Here is a 13,760-nt window from a genome sequence, read left to right on the forward strand (position 1 = left end):
AAGCAAAAATACAAGGTATGGACTAAATCCCAAAAGCTTGACAATATGTTCTGTTGTCCTAACTAAGCAAAACAGACCTTCCCATACACGGCTGGCATATAAACCACTCGCTATAGAAAGGAGGGTGAATGATTTCTATGCATGGGATGGAAGGATCCCTGGGTTCTGCTGCTAAGTAGGAAAAGGTGATGTGCGGAACAGTACATGGTATGCTCCTTTCTGATAGATGAGGGGGAGAAAATATTATATGTATTTTATTATATTTGCAAAAAAGCTATGCTGGCTGGGAGGATAAAGCAAGAATTGCTTTAAAAGATCAGTTCCTTCAGGAGCACCGGGGTGGCTCAGTGGTTGAGCATCTGCCTTCAGCTCAGGGGGTGATCCCGGGGTCCTGGAATTGAGTCCCCCATTGGGCTCCCCACAGGGAGCCTGCTTCTCCCTCTGCCTGTGTCTCTGCCTCTCTTTGTGTGTCTCTCATGAATAAATAAATAAAATCCTTAAAAAAATCAATTCCTCCAGGTGGAGGGAGGGAACACGACAGAAAAGAGAGTGTGGGGAACAATCCAAATAAAGAAGGTTACGTTTGTTGTGCTGAGATGGAATGGTATCTGGAATATTATCAAGCGAAAATAGGCAAGTTGAAGCACCAATGTGTTCAGCATGATCTCATGCTTGTAAATTTTTTAAAATGTGCATTTGTAATCTTGTAAAGCATGGGGAGTGGAGCTGGGGAGAGGGGAGTATTTTGTTTTACTTTTTACCCTTCTCTGGTATATGAATCCATTACTGTGACAAGCAGTGACATTACTTGGTTATTAAAATATACATTTTTAATAAAATCAGATACATAAGGAAGTGCTGAACGTGGCGGTGTTGCATGCGTGCTGGGTGAGTGCAGGAGGGGATCCCACGTGGACCCAGGTGGGCCAGGAGGACCCAGGTGGGTCAGGAGGGCCTCCTGGAGGAGTGGGCAATGACCTGGGCCCTTGGGGACAAAGAGTCAAGTTCTGCCCCTCAATAAACTTGAAATGTGGCAATAGTGTCTGTAAGCTCTCCCGACCTGCCCCCTCCAGGGAGAGGACGGGTCTAAAAGGTAATAGTTGCTGACCCCAGGCCTTCCCCAGGGTTATGCTGGGCATCCTTACCTGAGTTGCTGACTCTGCACCAGAGGCCAGCACGGACCCGTGGTCAGCTCCTCCGCTGGGACTCACCCCCTGGTCATTTCCACCTCTTGTGCCTTGCCTCAAGTGCCCTCCTCCCTCCCTCTCTCTGATCTGATTGGAAAGTTCTTGTACCTCCTTCAAGATCCAGTTCAAAGCACCACCTTTCTGAGGAGCCTCCGCTGATCGTCTCCCACTCGCTCACCAGAGCCGAGTATCCTCCCGCACCCTGGCCACCCTGGTGTGACTTTTGTCGCAAGCCACTGAGTGTCTTATCCTGGGGCCAGCCTCCCTCAATCTGCTCCATCTCTCCCCAGTACCCAGCACAGCCCCTGGCCCATACTGGGTGCTCAGGGTGCTCTAACATGTCTTTCTGCCTTGTGCTGTCAGCAGCTGGCAAGTTTGGTGAACAGGACCAGGATTCTGGTGCCAAGCTGATGGTTCAAATCCCTTCTCTACCACTGGGTGCTTGAACTTTTGCCAGAGGCCTTGGCCTCCCTGAATCCCTCTCCCTTGTCCCTCTGTAAGTTGGGGGTGATGAGCATGGCACCCCCTGTCTATATAGGATTGCTGTGAGCAATGATCACAGGTGCTAGGGAGCCTGTGAGCCGTGGCCGGGTGCAACTGACTCCTACTGCTCTTTGTCATGTGTTATGTTAGTTGCACAACAAATATCCACAGAGGGCTTACCATGCCCAGAGCCCAGGCCAGGTGCTGAGGACACTCAAGTGCCTCCTGGGCCTCCCTGACCTGGTCAGTCGTCCCTCCTGGCAGGGGGCAGCTTGTGCCCTGGCTTCAGGTTAGAGGTCCGATGGTTTTTGTTCATTATTACATTCCTTGTGGGCACTGCGCCTGCCACATAGTAACTGCTCAGTTAATAGGTATTGAAGGGGGACACCTGGGTGGCTCAGTGGTTAAGCATCTGCCTTCAGCTCAGGCCAATCCCCGGTTATGGGATCGAGTCTCGCATGGGGTCCTCATGGGGAGCCTGCTCTCCCTCTGCCTGTGTCTCTGCCTCTCTCTCAGTGTCTCTCATGAATAAATAAATAAAATCTTTGGGACGCCTGGATGGCTCAGTGGTTGAGTACCTGCCTTGGGCTCAGAGCATGATCCTGGGGTCCTAGGATCGAGTCCCACATCGGGCTCCCTGCATGGAGCCTGCTTCTCCCTCTGTCTGTGTCTCTGCCTCTCTCTGTGTCTCTCATGAAGGAATAAATAAATAAATAAATAAATAAATAAATAAATAAATAAATAAATAAATAAAATCTTATAAATGAATGAATGAATGAATAAATAAATAAAATCTTTAAAAAAATAAGTGTTGAAGGAGTGCAGGAAGGGATGAATGAAGGGATGAAAGGAGTGGATTCCAGGGATCTGCTCCTGCTCTGGGAGCCGCACCATCCATCTGCAGAGGGGGAGACACACAGAGAGCGCTCAGGGCAAACTGCCCGGCTAGTGCCTGTGGGCGCTGGCACCTCCGCACCCTGGGGCTCAGGGCAGGGGCCTCGCCTGCGGCCAACCAACCTGCTGACCCTCACGGCCCCCCCATCCGCCCCGCAGGTGAGTGCCCCAGCCCAGGGCGCGGCGGCGCCGCCAAGCGGAAGAAGAAGCAGCGGCGGAACCGCACCACGTTCAACAGCAGCCAGCTGCAGGCGCTGGAGCGCGTGTTCGAGCGCACGCACTACCCCGACGCCTTCGTGCGCGAGGAGCTGGCCCGGCGGGTCAACCTCAGCGAGGCGCGCGTGCAGGTGAGCGCTGCGCACTGGGGCATCCCACCCCACCCCATCAAACCCCCATCCCATCCCACCCCCACCCACACCACCCCATCCCACCCCACCCCGTGGGAGCGCACCGCCACCTATCACTTGGGGCAACGGAGCTGCTGGGGGTGGGGGGAGGCATTTAAGAGCAGGAGTATCTGAGCCCCATAGGACTGAGGTTCAAATCCAAGGCCGGCCCCTCGCCAGCTGTGTGCCTTGAGCGGGTCCCTCAACCTCTCTGTGGTGAAAGTATCCTCCCTGTCAAGTGGGGATCACGTGGGCCTATTTTATAGAGTCCTTCTGAGAATGAGAGGAGCTAACATGTTTGTCGAGTGCTTAGCACAGTGCCTGGCGAAGGGTTTTGATAAATCAGAGTCACATTAAAGTGTTAAATGCTGCTCTGCCCCGGCCCTGAGCCAGTGCTTTGTAGGTGAAGTGCTCGGCTGCCTTCTCATTCCTTCCTCCCCCGACTCTGAGGCTGCTCACCCCGCAGCAGGGTCATCCCCCTTTTACAGATAAGGAAACCCCCCGGCCGAGGTGAAGCTGGCAGTCCAGAGCTGGTGGCGCAGGGGGCACATCCCACATCCACCAGGGTGTGGGTCCCCTCTGCAGCCTGCTGCACCCCGTCCAACACGCCTCCCCCGCCCCCAGGTCTGGTTTCAGAACCGCAGGGCCAAGTTCCGCCGAAACGAGAGGGCCATGCTGGCCAACCGCTCGGCCACGCTGCTCAAGTCCTACAGCCAGGAGGCCGCCATCGAACAGCCTGTGGCTCCCCGGCCCACAGCCCTGAGTCCAGATTACCTGTCCTGGACCACCTCGTCCCCCTACAGGTGAGAGCGGAGCCCCTTCCAGCAGGGAGGCCCGGGGCCACTCAGGGTCCAGACTTCTTGGAGGCTCTGGAGGGAGCTGTGAGTGGTGCCCAGGCACCCCTGAAGCCAGGGCCTACCAAGCAGTGTGTAGCCGGTGCGTGTGTGCTCATGAGTGTATGCGTGTGTGTGTATTGGAGGAGCATGAGCATGTGCACACAAGTGTGTTCTTATAGCAATATATGCATGTGATTGTGAGTGTGCATGCACGTGCTTATGTGTGCATGAATATGCATGTGCATGATTGTACATGTGCATGTGAATGTGTAGGGGCAAGAAGATAAAGCCTGTCTGGACGGGAAGCAAAGAACTCATGTCACCCTGAGGACACTGGAAACCAGGAGGAAGATTTCTGGGCTGGCACAGAGCCCCAGCACCCTGTGCAGGCCTCCTCAGCCAGGAGGGCTGAGGGAATGGCCTCCCCATCTCAGAGGGCATGGCTGGGGTCCAGAACCAAGGTCTGGGGCAGTTTTGCCACAGTCAAAGCTGGATAAAGGTGGCAGGGCAGGAAGAGGGAAGAGGTGCTAGGGAGTTCTGTTTCTGTACCCACAACTCCAGGGGGCACCACCAGTCCCTTATCTGTGTGAGGCACTCTGCTGGAGCCCTGGTCTTGTGGGAGGCAAGATCCAGCAGGTGGGCCTGTGGGGTCAGAATCCTCATGCTGCCCGTGGTGGCCAGCTCTCCTGCCCCGTCCTTACCTGGAGCAAGAGCACCACTGAGAAGCATCCTCTGTACATGTTCACACCATCTCCACCCCGCTGTGCGCAGGGCCCAGCGCAAGACTGGGGGTGAACACGACCCAGGCTCTGCCCTCAGGAGGCTCCTAATCTAGGGAGGGAGGCCTACAAACCCGCAGGGGCTGTCCTGTGGCCCAGTGCCATCTGTGGGTGTTTTTGACTCCTACCCAAATCCTACAGCCCCCAAGTTATGTCCTGCCCCTGGGGGGAGGGCTTCCCAGGAAAGTAAACTGAGGTGGGGAGGCAGGGGGACCAGAGGCCAGGGTCCGGGGTTGGCAGCCAGAAGTAGTCAGCTTTGGGCAGCATGCCAGCTGCAGCTGCATGTCCTTTTACCTCTGTCACCCCCAGCACGGTGCCACCATACAGCCCTGGAGGCTCGGGCCCTGCGACCCCGGGAGTCAACATGGCCAACAGCATTGCCAGCCTCCGTCTCAAGGCCAAAGAGTTCAGCCTGCACCACAGCCAGGTGCCCACGGTGAACTGATGGCCAGGCCACCAGGACCCAGCTGCCTCCTGGCCTAACCATGGCCAAGAGGGCGGACGTGCGGGGAAGCGACCTTCTCCTGTCCACCATCTCTGAGACAGGCTGCTTGGGCTCTCTTGCCCCCTCTCTCCAATCCAGACTCCTGGGCCCGAGAGGCTGCTGGGATGCCAGGAGCCTGGCTCAGCCCCTGGTCTGCAGCCGTGGGAGACTTTGGCCCCTGACCTTTGGAGGAGTTGGCCAGAGGCGGAACAGGAGCCCACCAAGGACTGCATCGATTTTGTGTATTAAAACCGAAAAGCTTTTGTCTTTAAGAAATAAAAAAAAAAAATTTTAAGCCCCCCAAAATTTGAGGGAGGGCGGGTGAGGGCAGCAGAGCAATTGAGTGAGGGATGGCCTTCTGGGGCTCTGCCCTAGCCTGCAGCAGCCGCAGGAACTGCTCTGGGTCCGGCTCGGACCCACAGCTGTGGCAGGGCCAGATGCCCTCACGTCTGAGCCTTCTTGTGAACGAAGCCCTGGGTTGCCCTGCAGAGCCCCACACATGGGAAGTCGGCTAGGAGAACAGAGACCCACACCTAGGTGTTTGGGAGAAGCCCTGCTGTGTGACTCAGGACAGGATCCCTTCCCTGTCTGGACAGGGGGTGTCCCCTCTGCCCTATGGTGGGAGGCAGGGCAGGTGACCATGGATTTCTGGGCTGGTCAGACTGTGGGAGGAGGGTGCAGATGCTGCAATGAAATCTCTTATCTCTGGGCATGCAGAGGGTGTGGGACCTTCCTGGGCACTTGACTGTAGGGGGCCCTAGTCAGATGGTCTAGGAAGTGGGTGTGCAGAGGGGGGGTCCCAGGTGGCCTCCCAGGACAGAGGATTGCTCCTAACAGCCAAGGACACCAGAAGACCTTGTCCAAATACCCCCCCGCCTTTTGGTAGATGATAACTGGGGGTGACAGAGGACACATACGCCACCAGCTAATGACATCACTTACAGGGAGTTTGCAGGAAGCTGGGGTGAAGGGAGTGGTCTGAAGCCAGCCTTTTCCCCCTGCCCCCATACCACTCCTTCTGTGGGTGCACACCCTCTGGGGGAAGTTCAGAGTCATCTCTGTCTGGATAGTGACCTCAACCGGCCCCTAAGAAGTAGGACAGCACTCCCTGATCCCCAGAGAGCACAGATGACCAGCCCTTCCCGGTGAGGGCCCTGTACTGACACAGCAATCACACCCGATGGAGTCAATCAGCTGGACCTTTTCCCAAGGTCTGCCTTGCCCATGCTGCAGCAAAGTGCCCCAAGGTGTCAGCCCTCCCCACTGTGGCCACATCTCCTAGATGACCTCAAACACCTCAAAGCCTTATCATGGTCCTTGTGTGAGGGACAGTCCCCGTTTTTTTGTTTTAGGAGGTATGGTAATTCTAAATATGAGTGAAGTGAGGACCCCTCCCCATCCCCCATCCCTCCCATCCCCCCCCCCCCCCCCCCCCGATATCTTCTTCTCCACACTTTGTCTGTGATTTCACCCTGAATACTGGGTTCCTGTGAGCTGAGCTTTGCCCTTTCCAGATGTGCAAACAAGCCCCAGGACGCTCACCACGTGACTTCCTTGCGGCTGGACAGTTGGGACTCTGTCAGCAGCAGAGTATGGGGCACCGATGAGGGTGAAGGCGTGGGGAGGAGGTATTCTGCTGTCTGAAGGGGGCTCAGGCTTGCCTGACTATGAGAGCCAGAGAGGGGGAGACACCTGTGCCCTGGACTGGGGTGGGGGGCAGAGGGTGGTGAGTGGTTTGGACGCAGCCAGAGCTATATTAGTTTGGCCTCTGCCTTGGCTAAATGATTTCTGGGCCCCCGCTTACCCTTCATTCACTGAACAAATATGACATGTGTGTGCCAAATTTGTGAACAAATTTGTGACATATTTATGAACAAATATGATATGCTTGCTGTGTGCCAGGGCTCTGCCCTGGGCCTAGAGAAGAGAGCAGAGAACTGACCTGGGGTCCCTTGCTGCAGAGGCCATGCCAAACACGGGGAGCCCCAAAGCTAGTCTAAGACATCTGGGCAGTCTTCCTGGAAGAGGAGTCCTGGAAGGGTGAAGAGTTTGCCGCACAAAGAGAGTGGGGGAGAACATTGTTTCTGGCTAAGGGAACAGTGTGTGTGAAGGCCCTGGGGGAAGCAAGCCAAAAGCTGTTTCTCTGCGCCAGTGGGATAATTGCAGGGCTGGATCTCTTGATGCAGGATGAAGGTGGAGAGAAGCAGAGGCTGGCTCCTGTGGGGCCTGCGTGGCCAGATCTAGAAGTTGGATGTCATCTTGCCAGTGGGGAGCCGTGGAGGGGATTGGCTGGGTGGAGGGACACCCCCGCCCCAGGTTCTGTGTGGAGGAGTGGCCATAGGGCTAGGAGCAGAGGCAAAGAGACTCCTGCAGAGGCCAGGGCAGATGTCCAAGGAGGGGCGGCAACGGCCTGGACCAGATGGGGACAGAGAGCGCAGATGTGGGAGGTGTCCCAAACACACCAGGGGCACAGGTAATGATCGGATGATGAGCTGAGGGAGCCAAGGGAGGCTAGGGGCACCAGGATTGGGCTTAGGCACACAGAAGTGCCGGGGAGGAAGAAGACCCTGGAAGCAGGACCTGCCGGGCAGAGGTGTCGGGAAGATGCTGGCCTGCCCTTCCACCCAGACAGGAGCTGGGGCCTCCCTCGTGAGCAGCTCACCATTCCCCCTACCCCAGGAATCTGCACCAGCCAAGGGCCGGCCTACCGGGCCAGAGCAGCCCTCCGGGCAGGGCAGCCAAGCAGGCCTCTTTCTTCCCCAGAAGCACTCAACCAATAGCAAGTGACAGGCCAGCCCAGGCACTGGCCAGCGCTCCAGAGCTCAGATGGGGGCACAGCGGTCTTTCTAATCCAAAGGGAGGGTGCCATGGAGCATCGCCAGGCTGGGGCTGCCGGCAGCAGGGATGGGGTCACCCTGGGAAGAAGGCTCTGGTTGGGGCCTAGAAGGTAGGTCCCAAGAACACCAGCTTCAGAAAAAGCTGGGGGCCTGTTTCCCACGGAGGCACTGGCCCTGCCATTGGGCCACAAGGACGTCAATGTCACTTCCTCCCAAGCATGCTGGAGAAAACAAACCGGCTTAATCGTTTACACATGCTCCTCCTGGGAGCGAGGGAGGGGACACAGCAGCCCTCCCTGCAACAGGCTGTCGCTATTGTCGCCCTAATTGCAGGGCTGTGTGGGCAGCCTCTTGGGCACCCGTCCCAGGATAGAATTTTCCATGAGGATAAGGTACCCAAGGCCTTGGCCCAGGCTGGGAGAACTTGGAATCTTCCTCTGTCCGACTCCTTCTGCCCATTTGGCCAAGCAGGCTTGGGAGAGGACATTGTGTGCATTTGCTGCTAGTTTTTTGTTTGAAATAAAAGAACTTGATTGAAAGAAAGAGAAAAGGCAGTCTGGCTCTTGCAAAACCCCAAACCTGAGAAATAGAGACCAGTTTTACCTTGGGCACAGCACTTCTGCAAGCCTTTTCTGTGAAATGGGCCTGGCAACAGGTAGCAAGCACCCAAGACACCTCACGGGATTGTCGCACAGTTACTTTCTATAAATGGACACTTGGGTGTTTATGATCAAGGGGCACAGAGTAGAATTTGAGGGAGTCAGAACACTCCACGTCCTGGGGTGCAATAGCACTTCTCCTGACCCCAGGACTCAGCACACGCGCTTCAGCGGCTCTGTCCCGTCCCTTCCATGCCCACACTCCAGGAGCGCCCTTGAGGACCAGAGCAAAGTGGCATTCCCTGCCCTTGTACCCCTGTCATCTGCCCCTGGAGGGCGCTGTGAGGTCGCAACTGGGCGCAGAGTTGGGTCCACCCAGCCTTCTCTTCAGAGAAACAAGCAAATCCCAAATCACCAGCAGGGGTCACAGCATAAAACTCGGCACCAGCCTTCCAGAAAATGTCCCGACAGTCGTGAAAATGTTCACATGCCGTCACCAGGAATTCCATCTCTAAGCCCCACTTGGAGAAAGAATCCAAAATTGGGGGTAAAAAGCCAGTATGTGCTGACCTGTTAAGCACACATCTCATCCACGCGATGTAGAAACTCTGGGAAGGCACAAACACAAATATAAATATTATAGTTTAAATTGTTATACTGGCTTGCAATCCGCTTGTCTGTGTATTTTCTGTGATGTGGCTAATATCCTCATAGAGAAACAGAACGAGCAGGCCTGTGTAGTAATCTCAACTGCATAAAGAGCTCCTTTTTTTTTTTTTTAAGATTTTGTTTGCTTATTTGAGAAAGACTGAGAGAGCACACACACACAAACAGGGGGAAGGGGCAGAGGGAGAGGGAGAAGTGGACTCCCCCACCCTACGTGGGGCTGGATCCCAGGACCCACTAAGCCACCCAGACGCCCCTCATAAAGAGCTCTTAAAAAAAAAAAAGATTTTATTTATTTATCCATGAAAGACACAGAGACACAGGCAGAGGGAGAAGCAGGCTCTATGCAAGGAGCCCGACGTGGGACTCGATCCCGGGTGTCCAGCATCACGCCCTGAACCGAAGGAAGAGGCTCAACCGCTGAGCCACCCAGGCGTCCTGAGAGCTCTTTAAAGATAGAAAATGCCCACATTAGCTTCCTGTGGGGAGCCTGCTTCTCCCTCTGCCTGTGTCTCTGCCTCTCTCAGTGTGTCTTTCAAGGATAAAGAAATAAAATCTTTAGAAAAAATAAAGATGGGAAAAAATAAAGAAAAAATAAAGATGGAAGATGTGCTTGCTTCGTGCTGTGGCCCCCGTAAGGAGCGGCCCCCTCCAGAGCTGGGCACTCCGCTGCTTGTTACTCTGCCCTCACTCCTGCAAGTCTCAAAGCTGTGTGGTCGTCAGTACCTCTTTTCTGCATTGCAGAGAGTGTGTTTGGGGGCTTCTTAACCCTCAGGCCACACCGTGGAAGGACTGAGCTTGAGATACGAGGGGTCAGGCACGGGCACCTTGAGATTAGAAGGAGCACTCAGAGGAGAGGTGGGGTGGTAGGCATCATTCTGCAACGGCCCTGGGTTCTCACCCAGGGAGCTGCAGTGCGGTGTAACCCCTGTCCTGTGTGAGTGTGGGTGGAAACTCTGACTTGCTTCTAACCAAAAATGAAGTTAGCAGGTTTAGCTAAGTTCCCTCATCAGTTGACGTGACTTGATCAAAAGGGAGACTGATGCTCCTGGGTGGGCCTGACCTGAGCAGGTGAGCCCTTTAAAGGAGAGTCAGGTGTTCCCTGAAAGAAGGGATCCAGAGCAGAGAGATGTTCTTCTGCCCGCCGGCCTTATGACCCAACAGCCCTGTGGCGAGCTGCCTGTGGAGGGGCGGCCCCCAGCAGCAGAGGGCCTCAGGCTGACAACCACCGCACCCAACTCAGTCCTGCCTATAATCTGAATGAGCTTGAAGAGGATGCTGAGCTCCAGACGAGGCCTCAGCCCAAAGTCCTTGTTGACTGCAGCCTGGTGAGGCCCTGACCAGAGGAACCAGTCAGGCTGTGCCCCAACTCCTCACCTGTAGAAATTGTAAGATCATGAGTGGGTGTTGTTTTAAGCTGCTACGACTATGGCAGCTTGTTAAGCAGCATAAAAAATGAATTCAGGTGGAGATGGAGCTTGGACGTCCACCTGCGCTTGGCCTTCCTTCCTCTGCCCGTGGCACACCCAACAACCCCAGACCCACTACAGAGGAGACACGAAGCCTGTGCTCAAACTATCTGCCAAGACACAGGGAGAGCCTCCTGTCTTATCTCCTTTCAGGCCATTCAGCACAAGCTGACAGATTTCTTACCCTAAAACCCGGCTTTGATCATGTGCCTCTGCTGTCCAAAGCCTCCTGTGTCTCCCTAGGGCTCTCTCAGCAATGTTCCATCACCCAGGTCAGGTGTTTGAGGCTCCACCATCTGGCTCTGCTCTCCCTGTCCAGCCTCAGCCCTCACCTTGTCCCCCACCCCAGACCCTCCAGACAGTCCCTCTTCCCTGCCATGCTCCTTCCTCAGGCCATTTCCCCTATGGCCGTGAGTATGCCTTCCAACAGGGGTTACAAAAGAGGGTCGACTTTTTTAAAAACAAAGTCAAATTCTAGACAGTCAGCAGATACCTCTGCGTGTCTGGGGAGTTCTGTGTAGTTTGAAAAAAGAATAATTCAGTGTTATAATTTTGTATTTGGAAATGGGAAGAAAAACCCTATTATTTTCATAATTCACACTTTAAGAAGTGAAGTTATTCAAAGTTTTCTTGGCTGGCACAGGTGCTGAGGGGAGCAAGCCTTGTCCCGGGGGTGGCACTTGGCGGGCCCCCAAGGAGCAGAGGTAAAGAACCATGGCATACCTCACAATCTCTTTGGAGACATATATATGTACACACACACTAATATAGAGTGTATATAAATATATGCGTATTAAATACATATAACTATTATATGCATATTATATGTATTTAATATGCACAGATACAAAATACATACCATGCCCATTACATACAATATGCATATATACAATATGCATAGTAAAAAAATCTGGAAAGTAATAAGCCATAATATGCACAATGATTTTCTTGGGGACATGGGATTGTGGGTGGTCTCCATTCTTTATATATACACTTGTAAATTTCCCTACTTGGGTACTAAAACTTGACAAAACTCTTTTAAAAATCCCATCCAAATTGGAACCATCTTTTTGGAGGACAACATATACCACAAACACTAAAAATGTGCTCAGTAATTCCACTTCTAGAATTTTACTAAGTAACTCTCAGTAATTCTACTTCTAGAAACGGACCTTCAAGAAACGGACCTGCACAGAAATCTCTGTGCAAAGATGCTCGTGAAAGCATTGCTAATGCTGACGCATCCTGGAAAATTAATTTCTCTTTTTAAAATTTTTTATTTATTTATTCATGAGAGACACAGAGACACGGGCAGAGGGAGAAACAGGCTCCCTATAGGGAACCCGATGTGGGACTCGATCCTGGGACTCCAGGATCATGCCCTGAGCCAAAGGCAGATGCTTAACCACTGAGCCATCCTTAATTTCTCCAACAATAAGGGCAAATTAAAGAAAAGATGAGGTTACCCAGGATATTGGAATATCAGGGAGCTGTTAAAATTCACGTTACCGACCATCAAAAGCCCAGGGAGGAAACGCAGAGGTGCCGTTAGGGAGTCTCAAGCGATGACAGAAGAGCCAATCTGACCTATAGCTGCAAGCTTGTGAGCCACAGATGCCACCCACATCTGTGACACACCGTCTCCCCAGCGCTGAGAAACCTATGACAAACACTTTTTGTCGTGGAATCACACGCTGGGGTAAAAGTGCCCCTAAATCCGTATCTCCATATTATACCTACACAAGCGCATAGGCACACACAACACACACACTCACACACATTTTGCACACCACTCCTTCACTTTGAGAGACATCCTAGGAGCCAGGTGCTCTTCCAAGACCTGGGGACACGGGTACCGTAGGACCCAAACCCCTGACTCCCAGAGGCACACAGTCTAGAGGGAGAGACCAACAATGGAGAAGATGAAGAAGATGCCAGCCTCCCGGGGAGGAGGCTGCTGGAAGCCACCAAGGCTCAGCACGCAGGGGAAGCGTCTGGCTCAACGTGGGGAGTGCACGGTGGGGTGGGGCCGAGGGGATGCTGACAGGCTGGGAATCCCGATGAGGAGCCGCTACAATGACCCAGGCCCTCATGGCAAGGGGCACAAACCTGGAAGGTGACCCAGGATGGCCTCTGTGTGCTGAGAGTATGGAAGGTGTTTATTTTCTTCTCTGAGCTTTTCTGTAGTTTCTAAACCTTCGACGTTGACCCTTACTCGTACAGTTTAAAAAACAAAAACAACCCACCCCTTTTTTGGGTTCCAGTTCAAAGGACAGCTGTCCTGGGAAGCCTGGCTGGATTCCACCTGCCAGGCAGACACGCCCTGTTCCGCGACTGCCCGAGGCCCAGCCCGCTCGGGAGCAGAAGTCAGTCTTTCTGTGAAATCAGGATTCTTTGCCCTTTCAACACTTGCCTATTCCTCTAAGTCCCTCTCACACCAGGGAAGCTCTTGGAAGCCTTGAGCCAAGAAATCCATTGGAGGAGGGAGCCCCAGGAGCTCCTGGGGGGGCCCATCATGGGACAGAGACCATCAGCCATCACCTGTCCCAGGCTTCCTCCGTGGAGGGTGTGTGTACTGGAGACAGGTGGTGGGAGGTAAAGGTTCTATAGCATCAGACAAAGTAGGCAACATTTTGAGGGGAAGGTCCCAACTTGCAGCCCAGCACCCTGACCCTGGGGTGTGTGTGACACCCCAGCCTGGCTCTGGCCTTTCCGGCTTACTTGGGGACCACAAGAAGATGCCCCCAGGCCCTGCATCCCAGCCAGGGGCAGCTCAGCTTTCCAGGCCCGGGCTGGGGCCCAAAGTCCTTGCTCACCACTCACACATCACACCACCCCCAATGCGTGGGGCTAAATCCGGGCGGATGGTGGTGGGCATGTGCACTGCAGAGACGAGGGCTGGACAACTCGCACTCTGTGCCCTGTGCCCGAGGTGGCCTCGGGGATGGCCGAGTGCGCTGCCTCTGGCCAGGTCAGCAGATGTGGACTGGTCTTGGGGACGTTGCCCGGCTTGTGTCCCCTGCTAGGAAACAGGTGCTGGCTTCCCTGGGCCTGGGTGTGCAGCCCCGGGGGAGGGGGCAGCTGCTGCCAGGGGACCGCTCCCAGCCCTCCCCCATCCCGGACTACGTCCCCCTGGGGGG

The 13,760-nt window shown here is 54.4% G+C and overlaps 1 protein-coding gene across 1 annotated transcript in view; it reads left to right on the forward strand.

Moving 5' to 3' along the window:
* The window catches only part of PRRX2 (paired related homeobox 2), a 49,358-nt gene extending 44,014 nt beyond the window's left edge, over nt 1–5,344 (forward strand). Inside the window, exons 3-5 of the mRNA XM_072777725.1 lie at nt 2,724–2,911; nt 3,575–3,753; nt 4,875–5,344. Of these exons, the coding sequence (XP_072633826.1) occupies nt 2,724–2,911; nt 3,575–3,753; nt 4,875–5,010 (503 nt within the window). The 3' untranslated portion in view covers nt 5,011–5,344. The remainder of the gene's footprint in view (nt 1–2,723; nt 2,912–3,574; nt 3,754–4,874) is intronic.
* The last annotated feature ends 8,416 nt before the right edge of the window (nt 5,345–13,760 follow it).

Source organism: Canis lupus, chromosome 16 (genome assembly GCF_048164855.1).
Source record: "Canis lupus baileyi chromosome 16, mCanLup2.hap1, whole genome shotgun sequence".
In the NCBI taxonomy this organism is placed as follows: Eukaryota; Metazoa; Chordata; class Mammalia; order Carnivora; family Canidae; genus Canis; species Canis lupus.